Consider the following 15,802-nt stretch of genomic DNA (forward strand, 5'->3'; position numbering starts at 1 on the left):
GGTCGCTCACTAGTCACTACAAGCTCTAATTCCAGACCAATTAACAGCACTAATATCTTTCACAATTCATTTTTCTTCCCGTGAGAGATATCGTAAAATCACAACAGAAGTAACTTACTCAGAAGTACATGTGCAGAGCGCCTAAGTTGATATTTCGGAGTTGCGAGACGTTTTCTGAGGCTTTTAATTGAATTTCACGCGTGTTAACGGAACCGGAAGTCGAAAAGACGCGGGAACTCGAGCAGAGCTCATAGGTACTTTCTACAACACAATACTCTATACACGCAGTGAATCATAAAGGACAGACGTTTTCATTTGACGGCCATCTTGACACAGAAACAGATATTCTATAATTTTACTGCATACCTAAGAATATTCCCATTCACAATTGATCCTGAATGATACAAATGTTAATAAGGTTTGTCATAAACCTATCTTTTGTAGATACGTCAAGGATTCAGCAAGTCAAGAGTATTTTATGAGTATTTTCTGCCCAAAAACGGACTCCCGTAATGAAGACTCCACATTGAGAAGTCTATTCCATAAGATATCTATGATCAAGGAATGCTGTTTTTCACATTGATAAGTGGAACAAAATTAAAATTAAGAGCGCTTGACTCGATAGGCGAACAACTACAATGCTCTATTAACAACCACAACAATATACTGTAATATGTACGCAAGTATGTCATATTAAAATGATCAAAAATGATGACGTCCTCTCCCGGTGAGGGCGGGGGGGCTTCTTCTTGTGGTGTAGCAAAGAATCACTTCAGATTTTTCAGGGCGACTTATTTCAATAATAAACATAAAGAGCATCAAATACAAGCATGTTTCGACGCCAACTGAGTGCACGTGATTTAATCATGAACAATAGTATCATGTTTAAATCCCGTTCATTCGTTTTGTTTTAGTTTTAAACCAGCTTCCTACCGGGTCCGTTTTGAAGCCTGTGTAATTGGGTGACGTTGTATTTGCTGTTCCCTGCTGGCCTCAGTCCCTTCGCTTAAACAAGGTGTTAAAAATATGTAAATTGAGTAGAATTAAATGTATAGGTTAAGAGTTACATGTTTAAAAACTGTTATTGTTTTAATGTTACCCACGATTGAATTAATTTCTTTTTAAAAACTGAAAAGGAAGAATGCTCGCCGTCATGGAAATCGGCCTATTTCCTTGTCAATCCGGCAGAGGGCAGCACATACAACGTCACCCTAATATAGAGGGTTTTTAACTGACCCTTCAGGAAAGGCGAAAAAGCTCCAGGTTAAAAAGCAAAATAAAACAAGTTTCTTCATTTAATCTCGTGCACTTATTTTAACTCTACACCGCCAAATTTGATACAAACATTTGTGGACCTCGTTGCTGTAAAAAAATGTTTTTAAAACGTCAGTGTACCTATTCAATTCAATTTTATTTGTATAGCCCTGGGTCACAACAACGTTGTCTCAAAGGGCTTTGCAGAGGCAATATGATACACAATAAGAAACAGCAAATGAAGCAATAAAGATGAATAAATAAATTCAAGTCCTGGGTACCCCCCATCCTCAGACCCTCCATGTCGGCAAGGAAAAACTTCAAAAACTCCAGAGTCTTTGGGAGAAAATGAGAAACCTTGGGGAGTACCACAGTCAGGAGAGATCCACTCCCAGGACGGATTGACAAGAAGCCCCAGGACTGCTAATGGGAATTAGCAGGTGAAGTTACAGTCCGTAAAGATGCAGTGGAGTAAAGGAACAAGAAGAGGTCCATCTAGCCAGATGAGACGGGGGTAACAACGAGGTACCTTTCAGCCATTTGTTTTTCCTTCCTGGAAAACAATCCCAAATCTGTTTTCAATTTTCTTTCAAATTTTAGAAAAAATGAAAAAGGAACCCAAATCCGTTTTTTTGTGATTTGACAAAAAAAAAAAAAAGAGAAACAGTCTCTCGTGTCCCGATTCAAAACCGCTCATCCAATAACGGAAAACAGGCCTTGGTCCGTTTTTTATTGAACTGAAATGGAAAAACAAAATACGCCTAATAGTTGTTTTCCACCAAGTTCGCTTTTGCCATGACAATGTTCTTATTATAAATGTTATGTGGCTGCAGCAAGGTCGTGTCTATTTACATCTATTTCTTAATGTACAAGGACCTCAAACCTTATTGTGTTCAACTTCACCTTGTTTGACGAGAACCGCACGTAATGTATCATTTATGATAAAAATTTGAAAACACACAGGCATATTGTTTTATAATGATTAAGGACCACATACAGCATTCAAATTTTCTGTTCATTTCTGGGTTAAGGAGACGTTTGAGTGCATCTGTCGGTGTTTTTATTATGATCATATCCATTGGCCAATATTGCTTTCATTTTTTTTTTTTTACAAGAATGACAACACCCACGACTGAAATGCTTTAAGAGCGGATGTTTTTATTGACAAACAATCCGACCATCAAGTTAGCTGTTGGCAGGGTGGCGAGCGAGCGCCAAGCCGACGCGGTCGTTTCCTCGATCGAAGATGCTGTAAAACTTTGTGAGGAAAACGTCTCCCAGGATCCACAGCGGGCCCTGAGGCGTCACAATGTCCACCGCCATGAAGCCGCTCAGGCACAGCTCTTTGTCCCCCAGCATCTCCTGAGGGACACCGTTCGGCAGAGAAGTTGACGGGGCCTGAAGCGGCGGCGAGGCCGGACCGGTCGATTCCTCACCTTCCTGACGTACTGATCGGCCGTTAACGTGAACTCCACGCCGCCCAGAACGAACGTCACTCGAGGCAAACTGGACATCCGGGCGCAGTCGATGAAGAACTGAAACGCGAGCGAACACGGTCACGCGAGCCGGCGCCACGAGCGACGGTCGCGCCGACCTCGCCGATGCTAGTGGGCGTGGCTCCGATGAGCTGCTGCAGGCCGAGGATGTGATTGGTGGGCCCGGCGATGAGGGAGGTTCCCGTGTCCACGATGGCCGCGCAGCCGCGAGGACAGAAAGTCTTGATGCCTTGGACGGACACGCTGAAACGCGGCGAGGCCGCTCTTTAAGAGGCGACGGAGCGGAGCAACGCGCCGTACCTGTCCATGCGGATCTGCCAGTAGCCTTTGGCGGTGACGGGAAGCCACGTGATCGGTCCGTCGTACAGCGCCTCGTCGGTGCCGCCAAGCAGGAGTTCGCCGTCCACGTCTATATTGCCGCCGGCCTTCCTGAATATAAAGCACGGGCGCCCGTCGTCGACCCGACGGTTCGTACTGGGTTCAGTGTCGCGGACGCTTACCTGCTGAGGTAGAAGGAGAAGACGGGCTGGTCCAGGGAGGTCTGCGCCATCATGCTGTCAAAGACTGGGTTGCCCAGGATCTCGGCCAAGGGCGGGTACGCCAAGCCCAGGACGCCGTCGAAGCGGGCCACCACGAAGGTGGAGCCCGGCTCGTACACGGACTCTCCGAACTCCTGGTTGAGCACGCTCACGTCGCCCACCTGCGCACGCGGACCACGGGGAATAGTCTTCGAAAGCGGCTTCCGCGCCAGTTACGCGAGCAGCGACGCCGACCTTGAGCGTGTCTCTGGCCATGACCCCGAGCAGGTGTCCCGATCCGTAATGGATGCCGAAGGTTCGACCGTCGTGAAGGTACGAAGACGACTCGAACGCTCGGAAACGTTTGTGCACCGCTGTGAACGCGCGCACTCGAGGGTTATTGGCCTCTTATCACCGTACGCGGTCAAAGCGCTCTGACTCCGACGCAGACCGGGCAGAGATAACGCCCGAATGTGTATTCGTGCCGTGTGCCCGTTACCGCAAGCTTGGCTGACGCAGTACGACGAAGGCACCCACAGGTCCGCCGAGCCGGTGTCGAAGACCACGGAGAAGTTCTGCTCGGGAGAGCCCAAACTGATCTGCCCGAAGTATTGAGCCTAACAAAAAACGGCGTAGTTTAAGATGAGGTCGAGGCGCGAATCCCGGCTCCGCTTACGTCCATGAAATTGTAGAGCTTCTCGCTGGAGCGCCCCAAGCGCAACGACGGCGTCCCGGCGGGGAAGCAGTGAGCGTAGCGCCGACTGAACGCGTCGGGCCGGTGCTCGCGTAAAAAGTCGTCCAGCGCTCCGTCGGCGCGCAACTGAGAACGGATGGAGCGCCTTCGTTGCAGAGGAACCCTGGAAAAGCAATTAAGCTCGAGCTCTGTCAAACGCCACCCGTGCTCCGTCCTCACTAGGACTATTTGTTACCTGAGCAGGGCCAGGCAGGTGGAGGCGCTCAACAGGAGCAGCGCGAGTTGGAGCGGGCCCATCGCGTACGGCGCTTTGGCTCCGCAATGGTGTGCGGCGGAGGCACGCCGGCTTATCAGCGATCAGACACGCGAGCGTTGTGTCGAAGATCAATACGCGCGCCAGTCGTGTTGACATTTGGGCTCATGGGCCGCAAGCCAATGTCAGGACGCGTTTAGACAAACAAAGAAGCGGTCGCGAAGGGCAATAAGAGAAACAACTCCGGTCGCTGCAACTTTTATTTTTCAACAAAAAGAAAACTAGACCAAAAGATGCTGGCGTTAGCCTACAGTGCTTCCGCAGAAGAAGAAAAAGTGCAGCAGCATTTCTTTTCAATTACCCAGATAAATAAAGAGAGAGAAATCTCGGCGGAGGACTTCCTCTAACAAGGATGCTGATCCGGAACTCTCTTCCTGCAGACAAAGCACGCCGACGTCACGTCAGTCCGGCGAAGAACGAGACGGGCGCCGCTTTTCCCGGGACTGTCGCTCGACTGACCTGGGCGCCGCTTTGATGATGTTGTCCACCCTCAGGATCATTTCGGCCGCCTCGGAAGCGCTCAGCAGGACCTGCCTCTTCACCTGGAAGGACTCAGTGACGCCCAGCTCCGCCATGTCGCCCACCGCGCCTTCCGCCATGTCTGCGCAAAACAAAGCCGTTACAGCGGAATACCTACTTTTAGAACGGTGGCGTTTGTGCGCCAACGCACTTAAACCGAAGGTGGTCATATTCTCTTGATGCGCCGCGCGCAGTTGGGCCACTAGGTCGGCGCTGTCGTAGCCGGCGTTGTCTGCGATGATGGTGGGGAGCTAAATGAGCCAAAAAAAGAAGACGGTTTTCCGGTGTCTCTTGGCTATGAAGGAATCTCGGCATTTTTTTGGTACCATCCTCAAAGCCTTGGCAAAAGACTCCATGGCCACGGCCTCTTTCCCTGGCGTCTTGTTGGCCAAATCGCTGACCACTTTGGCCATCAGCATCTCCGAGCAGCCTGAATACACACCGTCACCTGGTCACTGTTCTTATTTTTGGAAAGCGAAAAATGTTACCTCCTCCGTAGACGGTGCGCGGCTCCTTGACGGTCTGCGCCAACACGCAGAGAGCGTCGTGCAGCGAGCGCTCGGCCTCGTCCAGAATCTGCTGGGTGGCTCCTCGCAGCACGACGGTGCACGCTTCCCCTGCAACGAGTCTCTTTGTTGATGTACAATGCGGCTCGTTTTTTGTTTTAACGAGGGCGCGCGTACCCATGGCGACGCCGGAGAAGTGGATGAGCGTGTCTTCGCCGATCATCACCTCCTCGATGAGTTTGCAGTGGCCCAGTCGTACCAGCTCGGGATGCTCGAACGTGGAAGTGATCTCTCCCCCTAATACGCACGCGGCTGAGTCACGGACGCGCATGTGCGCGCGCGCGCGGCGAGGTGACATACCAGTGACGAGGGCCAGGCGCTCCACGCCGGCGAAGTCGGCGTGTTCGATGGCCATGACGCCGGCCTGAGCGAAGAGCTGCTCGGGGTAGTTGTAGATCAGTTGCCTGTCGAGTCAAAAGGAATCTTTTAATCCCGAGGCTAAATGTTTCCGGTCGCGTCTTCGGAGCAAAGCGTGACCTGTTGATGAAGCAGTTGATGCCGTGCTTGAGGATGCGCTCCACCTTCTCCTTCATCTTTTCCTTCTCGGCCAGCTCGATCTCGGCCACCTTGGCCGTGGAGTCAACGCGTACCCTGGAGCCGAAGATCTACCAAACGCAGAGGGACGTCGCGGCGGTCGCCTTGCACTTTCGCCGCTTCGCTCACTCACTTTGATCTTGTCCGTGTCCATGCCGGTGTTGGCGATGAGGATGTTGGCGTTTTCCAGCCTCTTGGGTTGGTTCACGCCGATCTTCTTGTCCAGCAGGAAGCCTGAAGCGGCACAGCACGCGCTAGACGTCAACTCTTAGCAAACGGTCCGGGGAACCCGGCGGCGGCGGCGGCGGCAGTCCGGGAGCTCGCCTTCGTCCAGGTAGGAATCGGTGAGGCTGCCGCCGAGCTTCTTGATGACGTGAATGGCCTCCAGGTTGCCCGAGCCCTTCAGCCTCAAGACGGCGTCGACGGCGAGCCGGGCGAAGTGATCCTTGTGGTGGGTCAGCAGCTTGGACGACAGCGTGGTGCGCGCGATGTTCAGGAGGTCCTCCTGGAAGCGGGCCGTGTCGTCGCTAGGGAAACGGGCCCAGTTAGCCATCTCTAAACGCTAGAGCCGATCAGAGCAGAGCACCTGTGATTCACAGCCGCCTCCCTCAGGGCGTCTCTGGCCGCCTGCGTGGACTTCCTCCAGCCCGCGATGATGGTCTGCGGGTGGATCTTCTTGGCAATCAGAAGCTCCGCCTCCTGTCAGGCAAAGAGGGCGTCAACACTGCCGCCGTATTCTTTGAGAAAACAAAAAAAGGGATTCTTACCCGCAGAAGTTCAGCTGCCAGAACCGTGACGGATGTGGTTCCGTCACCGACTTCGTCGTCCTGAACCTTTGACATGTCTGTACGCGGGCACGCACGTCATCTCCCCGTAGACGCGTCCCACTCACTCCCGCACGTCTTTACTCACCAACCAGAACTTTGGCAGCGGGGTTGTCGACCCCGATGGCCTTCAGGATGGTGGCGCCGTCATTGGTCACGGTCACGTTGCCGCTTTTGCCGCTACCCAGTAGGATCTTGTCCTAAAAATCCGATCGTCCGTGCTGAATTTCTTCAAGAGGTCAATAGCATTTTAACATATGGACGCACGTACCATGCCCTTCGGTCCAAGGGTGCTTTTCACCAAGTCTCCAATGGCGATGGCGCCCACGAAAGATGACTGCGAGGACAACACGGTACACTCGTAAGCTTGACAACGACATTTTTATTGATGGAGTTAAAAAAAAAAAAAACACGCACCAGACGAGCAGTTTCAGCTTTTTCTTCATCAGCTCCATGTTTGAAGATGTTGACAGGGGCCATTGACAGGGACGCCTGTAGGAAAAAAATAATTATGTTTTAAGAAGGGTTACCAAATGTATTCATCTCTTCCAAAGGGAAAGAAAAACGAACAAATAACCGGGTAAACAAAAAATGCAAAGAGGAATCAACAAAATCTGACTAATATCCGAGCAGCCCTAAACGCAGCGTCACTCCTTCGAGAAGCTTCGAGACAAACGGACATTACAATAATAAAAGGTTACAGACAAAAAAATAGCAATATTGCAATCAAAATCGAAACGAGTTTGTCACCATTTCTCCCACAATGAAATCATAATCGGCGTCATATTTTTTTCCGACAAAGACAGAATGACAAGCCTAGCTTGAAAGACACAATAAAAGCCATTTTCTTTAGCCCTTCTTAGTACAAGCTATAGGAAACTGCAAGAACAAAACGAAATGATGATGAAGCTGTGACGATTGTTGCCATTCTTTTCGCTACGAATAACGCCCATGTGCTCGCCGGTTAGCAACAGCCGCTAACTGGGCGGTAACAAAGCCAAAGATGCCAAAACAAAACTCCGATTTCAAAAAGGTCAATTAATGCTTCTTTCGGGCGCTCTACGGAGCATCTATGTTGGCTTTAATTGTGTTTTAACGCTTAAACGGGAGAGTCAAATAGGTCGGGACTCACCATGATGACTGCGTTTCACGGATGGACCAGGAGAAAGGAGTGGGCTTCTTCTTCAACTTTCTAGCAGCTGTGCTTAGACACGCTACTGAGATTTGCTGCCCTCTAACGGACACCAAGTGAATATGTTGTGATATTCATTTTCCCCAAAATGGCTCATTGATCAAATCTTTGTTTAATTCGTTTAAAAAAATGACTGTGCATTTAACATTTCTGTGTTTATTTGATCAAGTAGCTATCCATAGAAACTTTGATCAAAAGAATAACAAATATGAGTGACATAATCATAAAAATGATCGTATACTTTTTTCATTGGTGGGTTAAAAAAAAACAAAAAAAAAACACAGGAACAGACATCCTGCCGAAGATGACGTGCACGCGCAACGTCATCGCGTGACTATTTAAAGTGTGCGCGCGTGCGTGTGTGCGACTCAAAAAGTTCGCAGTCGGCCGCACCTGTTGTCCGTCTGTTTTTTCTCTCTCCCTCACTCTCACTCAGTTAGGGAGGGCACGTCTGCCTGGCACGGCCCGGCCCGGCCCGGCCCGGTTCAGCATGCCACCGTGCTGGTCCGAACTCTTCCGAATCGTCCGATGGCGCGACAGGACGCCGTGAGATGCGTGCGTATTTTCCTCTACGCGCTCAATGTGCTTTTCTGGGTAAGAACTTGTTTTCCCTTTTGACCCACTTATGTCAAGACCACAACAAGTCACTTTTATGTGCTTTGAGTGTTTGTCTCTGTATGTAGTTTGTACAGTGTGCGTCTGTTTGTTCACGTACAGTATGTGTCTTTTTGTGTATAGTGTGTGAGATACTGTTGTATATTAGGAACAGAGTAAGTGGGTGAGTGTGTGACATGGTTGACATTCTCAGATGTTATTTCTGTAGCAGAAATGGATCTGTGTGCGTCTTTGCAGCTTTTGTCAGCGTGCATTCTGGGAGTGGCGGCGTGGATTCGAGATTCCCTGAACGCCGTCCTGACCCTGACTGCTCACACCAGGTTGGTGTGGACACACAACAACAACAACAACAACAAGACAACTTCATGTACAGTACGCGTGTTGTGTGCGCAGGCTGGAGGAAGCCGCAGTGCTGACGTTCGCTCCCGTGGTCCACCCCGTCCTGGTGGTGGTGTGCTGCTTTCTGCTGATGGTGGCCATGCTGGGCATTTGCGGCACGCTACGCTGTGACCTCGTGATGCTGTCCTGGGTCAGGCCAAACGGCGCTTTTGATTGGCTGAGACGGACTGGCATACTATTGCAGAAATAAAGGTACGCAATCTTGTTTTGTGTTGCAGTACTTTGGAAGTCTGCTGGTCATCTTGTGTGTGGAGTTGGCCAGCGCCCTCTGGACCTATGAACAGGTGACACAAACGCCGTCTCTGGCTGCTTGTGTGTTATCTGCAGAGGAGTGACACACCTGTCTAACCCTTAGTATGTATTATCAGCAAAGTTTACACCTGGCTAACAAACAGTGTGTGTGTGTGTGTGTGTGTGTGTGTGTGTGTGTGTGTTTTCAGCCCCCATTGCAGCGCTCTGACATTATCAGTCTCAAGTTTCGTATGTCAAACTTTGGCCTTCGCCAGCATCAGTGGCTCACACACACCTGGAACACCTTTCAGACAGAGGTCGGTTGTCTCTCTCGCACACACACGCGCTTTTGAAAACAGACTAACAAAGGGCACATGTAGTTTGAATGCTGCGGGGTGATCTACTTCACGGATTGGCTGGAGATGACGGAGAGGGAGTGGCCTCCCGACTCTTGCTGCTCCAATCAGTATCCCGGATGCGCCCGGCGAGCCCACCAACACGACCTGAGCGATCTCCATCAAGAGGTGAGGTGCCGCTCTGGAGGTGACGAGGTGGAGACGTGACACGCCACCTACGCGCCTTGCAGGGCTGCGGTCCCAAGTTGCTGTCGTTCATCCGCTCTAGCGCGCCGCTGCAGCTACTGCGTTTTCTGGGCGTGGCCTTGGGCGTGGCGCAGATCCTAGCCATGGCTCTGACGCTCACGCTGCTCTGGACGCTTTACTACGGACGCCGGAGACTTAAGGAGCGACGGGGCTCGCCGGCGCCGCCTCAGGGAGGCGTGGTCACGCCCGCCGCCGAGCACCGTGTACAGGTAGAGCCCGGGTCCTAGCATTGGAACTCATACGACTGTGGAAACATTAGCATGCTAGAACTTAAAACAATGTATGTGTGGTGTGCTTCGTGTATGTACTGTATGTTCAACTGATTAATACATTCAATTTTGAGGAAAAACATAAATGAATGCACCTGTAACTATTACACAAATCTTCATAATGTATACATTCAGTAGGCCATATCGACAAATGAATGGGCTCCCCGGGCTTTACGTTGCCTCGCCGTATGCATCTGGTCTTGCGCAGTTCTCAAGACGATGCTGTCGTTATTATTTCCTTTTGGTAAGGAATGTTTCCAAGGGTCACAGTTCACAAAGGAAGTGAGCAGAGAGGAAACCGACTGGACACATTAATAATAGTCAGGAGCCGCTGCTTCTTCCCGAGACAAATGAGTGTGTTTATTTCTCAAAATGGGATTTATGTACTTCAACACTGCACACACTGTTAACCATCGTTCATGCCATAAATATACAAGAATCATCATCAAGTGTATCCATGATATTAAAGATGTTTGACAAAGAGAAAATCATGGTTCCACTAGTGCATGCTAGTATTCTCTAACAATTGGTTTGGAACGGGATATGAAGGTTGGAATAAACAATGAAATGGCTTAGAACAGATGAGCCCACTTCAAGCAAATAAACTTTCAGACATCTTTTAAAATGCCTCCATTGTAACTTCAACCGGTTATATAAACCTGAGAAGTAGCTGTCCTGAAAGAGGCTAGCAGCTACCTCCACATGTAAAAAAGCACCTCAACTATGTTTTGATTATCAACATTGTAGTTACCTACATTAACGGCCATTCACTTTAAGTACTCAGCTAATTAGCATGCACGCAAAAACAAGCAAGCACATTTTTGCTCCTTGGTTGCGGTTCACCTGATTCTGGAACAGTTCAGAGTTCCAAAATGCGAACGCTCTCGGGGGTCCGGCAAAGGTTCACCGGGACGGACGACGCGGAGCCACGGACGGCGGGGAGCGTGTCTTCCAATTTGGCGTTCAAACTGGCGCGACTGTGGAGAGAAGTCGGATGATCCGATTCAGGAACAAATTTTGTATTCGGACAGCTCTACCTGAAGGGTCCTTGCGCGGATTCAGTGGTGCCGGTGTTGGACTCGGGCTGGTCCAAGCTGGACTTTTTGGTGCAGCAGAAATTCAAAGTATGGTGCAAGGAAGAGATGCAGGAGGTTGAGGATGAATGAGTTTGGGCCCGCTTCAACAAGGGCTCCTCTGGACAGCTCCATTCCATGGAAGCTTGGTCTACAAAGTGGAGGTTCTGATCCAGACCACAACAGACCGTAAAAAGCGGTGAGTTCATTGCAAAAAGAATCAAGCCAGAACATGTGTGTACAGTCAAGAAGTCCTGAGTAAAGCCTGCCAGCGAGCTCACCGTTGTCTTCTCCAGGCAGTGCAGCAGGTGATGATGGTGCTCCACCATGTTGCCATTGGGGTTGGCCTTGAATGCTAGCGCCTGCGCCGCCTCCTTTGACGCCTTCAAGACACGTGCAGTCACAAGGTCAAAAGAGACTATACGAGGACTACGAGTGAGACTACAAGCTGACTACTGTATCTAGCACCCTTCACCACCTATGCACCAATAACATGTGGTCCTGTGTAGAAATATCAAACAGTGGAAGGCAGAAGTGTGAAAACGTAATAGTCAAGAGTTCTACTAGTCCTTCCGAGATGTTGTCATGGAAAAAGTTTCAAGAGTTTCTTTGTGGCACGTCACTTCTCATTGACTGTACATGACAAAGGTAACTCTTAGCGGAGGAGCCAATCACATCCGGCATGCATCACGCCACAGAAACACCATACCGGCACCTCTGCGTCGGCCAGGAGTTTGTAGCGCAAGTAAGCGCTCGCTCCGTCGTCCTTTCCCGCTTGAATTCTAGCCAGACGGCTTTTCTGTTTGTGAACACGAACACACGTTTAGCGTGGGAGCTTTGACGTAGGCAGTAGGGTTCTCACCACGAAGCGCGCTAAACCTTATGTCCGATACCCACACCGTTTCATCAGGTTCTTACCTTCTGCGCCCGCCTCTTCTCAGCGCGCTGGCTCTGGTGGTAGATGCGGCTGAAGTTGGACACGATGACGGGCACGGGCAAAGCGATGACCAGCACGCCGCTCAGCGAACAGATGGAGCCCACGATCTTACCCGTGATGGTTTTTGGAACCATGTCGCCGTAGCTGAGGAACAGGTCACGATCCATAGAGTCAATCGATCGATGGGGATTTTTATTTCTTGACTTCATAGGACAAGATGGTGACATAACCATAGATTCTGCTAAGCTTAATATTATGTTTCATGAGCAAGTCGCCTGAGGTCGAACCGCTCTTTGAAAAACAATTCAAGCGGAAACCCTCGCGAGTCCGCTTTCTTATTTATAGTGGGACGCCGGCGGCCTTCTTTGACCATTGCTCACTAAGATAGTCACGTGACTCCGCCTGCGGCCCGACCTAACATATCGTGCGATAAGCGTACGCTCACGTTGCGGCCAGGTGACGCCGATCGGGTGTATTGTACACGCACTGAAAAGAGGCGCACCTGGATGCACGTGACACAACGGCGCCTACCCGTGAGCCTTTTCGTCATGTGCCGTACCTAGAGTGCTGAGGATGTTGCCATGGAAACAAAGCTCATCATGCCACACCGCAGCCAACAAGTCATTGTGCGCTCTCCATTAAACAACCAATTAAACTAAAGCGTCATCGGAGGAGCTCATTAGATTAGCAGCTTGATCGGGACATTAAGTTTCTTCTTTTTTCTCTCTTTCTATGTGTCCGTAAAGGGTGATCCTGTCACTGCATGGGTCATGTGGTTAAATAATACATGCGTGTGGACACCGGTCTGCAGGTGTCTCGCTGAAACACAATACGCAGACACTCACATGTGTACACAAGTCGCAGTGCAGCTGACAAAAAACATTGAAAATAGGCTGCTTCTTGCCACCTTGACAACACACACCAGTTTACACTGAGAGGGAATTGAACCGTCATGTTAACATGGACCATTTACCAACTGTATCAGCAGCACCTGAGTGTCTGCCCATACAAGTATCTAATAACAAAATTTGCACTATCACCCTGAGCGTTACCTGACGGACACTCAGTCTCACTTACATGCATGTTATAAAGTTAGTCTAACCTGACAGAGGCTCTCAGCAGGACCTTTTGCAGTATCTTAGTTATCACTTATCTGGTGGGTCTTGAAACTAAAAGTGCGAATCACTGAAGGCAGTCTCGGAATCACCCGAGCACCTTGTCAGCATCACCTACCAAAGGGTTGCGCCTGAAAGTGTCTCAGTATCAAGCCTAAATCTCCGTCATCTACCAGAGTATTCCACCACTTGAGTGTTTCATCGTCATCTACAGGGGCTCCAAGCTTAGCCTGTGGATTAGCTGCTAATCTATGCCAGTGTCCTGCCATAAATTCCGCATCCATTCGAGTGTCTCGGTAGCTGGGATTCCAACCAGATGGTGTCTATCACTTACCCGAGTGTGGTCATGGTGACGATGGTGTACCAGAAGGCAGCGGGGATGGAGGTGAAGGCGGAGCCCTTGGAACTCTTCTCGGCATAGAACATAACGGTGGCAAAGATGATGATGGCCATGGTGAGCGAAAAGAGCAGGAAACCCAACTCGGAGGCGCAACTCTGCAGCGTGTAGCCCAGGATGCGAAGACCGGCCGAGTGGCGCGAGAACTTGAAGATCCGGAAGACGCGGAAGACCCTGAGCGTGACGAAGGCGCCGCTCACGTCCTCGTTCTCGGGCATGACCAGTCCGATGTAGTAGGGCATGATGGCTACCACGTCGATGAGCGACATGACGCTTTTGACGAACTTGAAACGGCTGGGTGCCGCCGCCAGACGAAGGACATACTCCACTGTGAAGATCAGCACGCACGCCGTGTCCAGGCAGAAGAAGGCTAGGGCGTAGCGCTCCCCGCACGACGTGGTCTTCGCTTGTTCAAACCTCCTCCCACAAGGGACCGTCTCTAGAACGTTGGCGAAGACCGACACGGCAATGAAGAACCCGGTGACATAATAAAATACCAGCGCCATGGTTGACGTGTGCGGGTTCTCGAAGGCTCGCCACATGGACTCCCGCAGGTTCGAACGGGCCGGGACCGGCTCGTTGGCCGGATCGGTCTCCTCGTCGTCCTGGAGGCGCTCCTGGTTCTCTCGCCGCCGGTCCTTGTAGTCCTCGTAGCAGCAGTCCCCGATCACTTCCGGGACGATGCCGAAAAAGGTGAGCTCCTCGTCGAAGGCGGCGATGCACTCCTGCCGCGGAAAGTGCAGGTTCCCGGTCCGGTAAAAGTTGAGGATGTGTCGGAACAAGTCCGGGTCGCGATCGAAGAAGAACTCGTTGCTGTCCTGCAGAAAGAAGAAGTCCTTCTCGGAGCTTCCCAGAAGGGTGTCCGGGTAGCGCTCCAGAGTGTTCCGCCAGGTCTGGAATCGACTGCCGCTCACGTTGAGAACGAGGACTTCGTCTTTCCCGTGCCGTCCTTCTGAAGGGACCGCCGGCATGGGCTCGCCGGCCAGGGGCATCCAGCCCACGGCTGCCGCACGAGCCAGCGGCAACCACGCCGCCACCCCCGCGGCCATAGCGGCGGTAGTCCGTCGAGTGAAGTTTGGGAGCGGAGCTTTCACACGGTGGAGTCGTACACGCTCATCAGCAAGAAGATTTGACGCGCGCTCACAGGGAAACTGCTCGCAAGATGCGCTCCTCTGTTTCCCAGGCACAGCTCACATGGTGATGTTGAGCAGCTGGCTCATTATTACACAGGTGATGGATGCACTGCCCACTCTCAGGACCTCCCCCAAGGCATGCGATTCCTCCCCCTGGAACACCCTCCTCCTTTCCCCTTTGTGTGTACGCACAACGTGTTTACAGACAGTCGTGTGTGTGTGTGTGTGTGTGTGTGTGTGTGTGAGTGCACTCATCTGGTAAAAACAGAAGGAGTCACTGTACTTGTAAAAATGAAGCCGCAGGATAACAATCACCAGAAAGAGCGGATGCTTTACAGCAAGACTTTACAATTGTTGTTGCGCATTATTATTCATGACAAACTTTTAGTTATTGACTTTTGTCACAGTTGGGGATTCTTTCAGCTGCTGAAGTGATGATATGAACCTTCCCCCTCATCCTTTCACACTCTCGTACGCTCTTCACCCCTCTCGCTGCCTCCCATCCCCCAGGAGATGTTCATTGAATTCCACATCATTCTATTTCTATTTTTAGTCACATAACAGCCTCAACGTAAAAGAAAAGATGATGAATAGCAAACAAACACCAAGACCATTACTATTGCGTACAGTATAGAAGTAGAGGACTGTAGAACTTAAGGGCGAGCACTGAAACGAGGGACGACTTGGTGCATAATATTGGGTCAACAGAAGGATTACGACCAGAAAGACATAGACTGGATGAGGACTAGCGTACACCGGGCACAGACGCTTCCCCCTCAGGAGCAAACCAGTGAGGGTAGAAGGAGGCATCACTGTGGCAACAGCATCCGCTTAATGACCACAGCTTCCCATGAATTTAATGAGACATAACGACAGACTAAAGTTTCTTCACAAGGGAAAGGAGGACAACTTTTTTCTCGTGCGTGTACATGCGAGATTTCTCCACGGTCAAATGTGCTCCCAAACAATACGGTGCGTCCGTGTGAAGCACATCAGGTAGAGCGAAACCTTTGCTCATCCTCACTATCACACACGCTTTTTGACGCTTGTTACCAAAGCTACAAGGGCCATTACAGGATGCTGTTGTGCCGTGAGAGGGGGGTGGGTTCAATCACCCAATA

General features: G+C 50.6%; 4 protein-coding genes across 4 annotated transcripts; 1 reads left to right on the plus strand and 3 right to left on the minus strand.

Moving 5' to 3' along the window:
• Positions 1 to 2,402: 2,402 nt before the first annotated feature.
• Positions 2,403 to 4,322, minus strand: nots (nothepsin). Its single transcript, XM_057854741.1, has 9 exons — positions 4,198 to 4,322; positions 3,945 to 4,125; positions 3,768 to 3,885; positions 3,524 to 3,642; positions 3,251 to 3,450; positions 3,051 to 3,179; positions 2,849 to 2,993; positions 2,691 to 2,789; positions 2,403 to 2,616 (listed from the first exon to the last, which is right to left on the minus strand). The coding sequence occupies exons 1-9, from the start codon at positions 4,257 to 4,259 to the stop codon at positions 2,440 to 2,442; spliced, it is 1,230 nt and encodes a 409-aa protein (XP_057710724.1). The 5' UTR covers positions 4,260 to 4,322; the 3' UTR covers positions 2,403 to 2,439.
• A 135-nt stretch (positions 4,323 to 4,457) lies between these two features.
• On the minus strand, positions 4,458 to 7,946 carry cct2 (chaperonin containing TCP1, subunit 2 (beta)). Its single transcript, XM_057854687.1, has 16 exons — positions 7,851 to 7,946; positions 7,136 to 7,210; positions 6,990 to 7,055; positions 6,807 to 6,918; positions 6,662 to 6,738; positions 6,481 to 6,593; positions 6,219 to 6,421; positions 6,028 to 6,128; positions 5,838 to 5,965; positions 5,661 to 5,764; positions 5,478 to 5,597; positions 5,283 to 5,411; positions 5,121 to 5,224; positions 4,946 to 5,045; positions 4,735 to 4,876; positions 4,458 to 4,649 (listed from the first exon to the last, which is right to left on the minus strand). Exons 1-16 carry the CDS (start codon positions 7,851 to 7,853, stop codon positions 4,619 to 4,621), a joined length of 1,608 nt encoding a protein of 535 aa, XP_057710670.1. The 5' UTR covers positions 7,854 to 7,946; the 3' UTR covers positions 4,458 to 4,618.
• Positions 7,947 to 8,356: 410 nt separating this feature from the next.
• Positions 8,357 to 10,631, plus strand: tspan12 (tetraspanin 12). Its single transcript, XM_057854770.1, has 7 exons — positions 8,357 to 8,504; positions 8,763 to 8,845; positions 8,919 to 9,054; positions 9,143 to 9,208; positions 9,365 to 9,472; positions 9,536 to 9,679; positions 9,742 to 10,631. The coding sequence occupies exons 1-7, from the start codon at positions 8,439 to 8,441 to the stop codon at positions 9,982 to 9,984; spliced, it is 846 nt and encodes a 281-aa protein (XP_057710753.1). The 5' UTR covers positions 8,357 to 8,438; the 3' UTR covers positions 9,985 to 10,631.
• On the minus strand, positions 10,374 to 14,639 carry LOC130928258 (potassium voltage-gated channel subfamily D member 2-like). The gene is made up of 6 exons (XM_057854680.1): positions 13,486 to 14,639; positions 12,018 to 12,180; positions 11,809 to 11,898; positions 11,381 to 11,482; positions 11,064 to 11,266; positions 10,374 to 11,003 (listed from the first exon to the last, which is right to left on the minus strand). The coding sequence occupies exons 1-6, from the start codon at positions 14,595 to 14,597 to the stop codon at positions 10,886 to 10,888; spliced, it is 1,788 nt and encodes a 595-aa protein (XP_057710663.1). The 5' UTR covers positions 14,598 to 14,639; the 3' UTR covers positions 10,374 to 10,885.
• Between the last annotated feature and the right edge of the window lie 1,163 nt (positions 14,640 to 15,802).

The sequence above is a fragment of the Corythoichthys intestinalis genome, chromosome 13, assembly GCF_030265065.1.
Source record: "Corythoichthys intestinalis isolate RoL2023-P3 chromosome 13, ASM3026506v1, whole genome shotgun sequence".
NCBI classification, from domain to species: Eukaryota; Metazoa; Chordata; class Actinopteri; order Syngnathiformes; family Syngnathidae; genus Corythoichthys; species Corythoichthys intestinalis.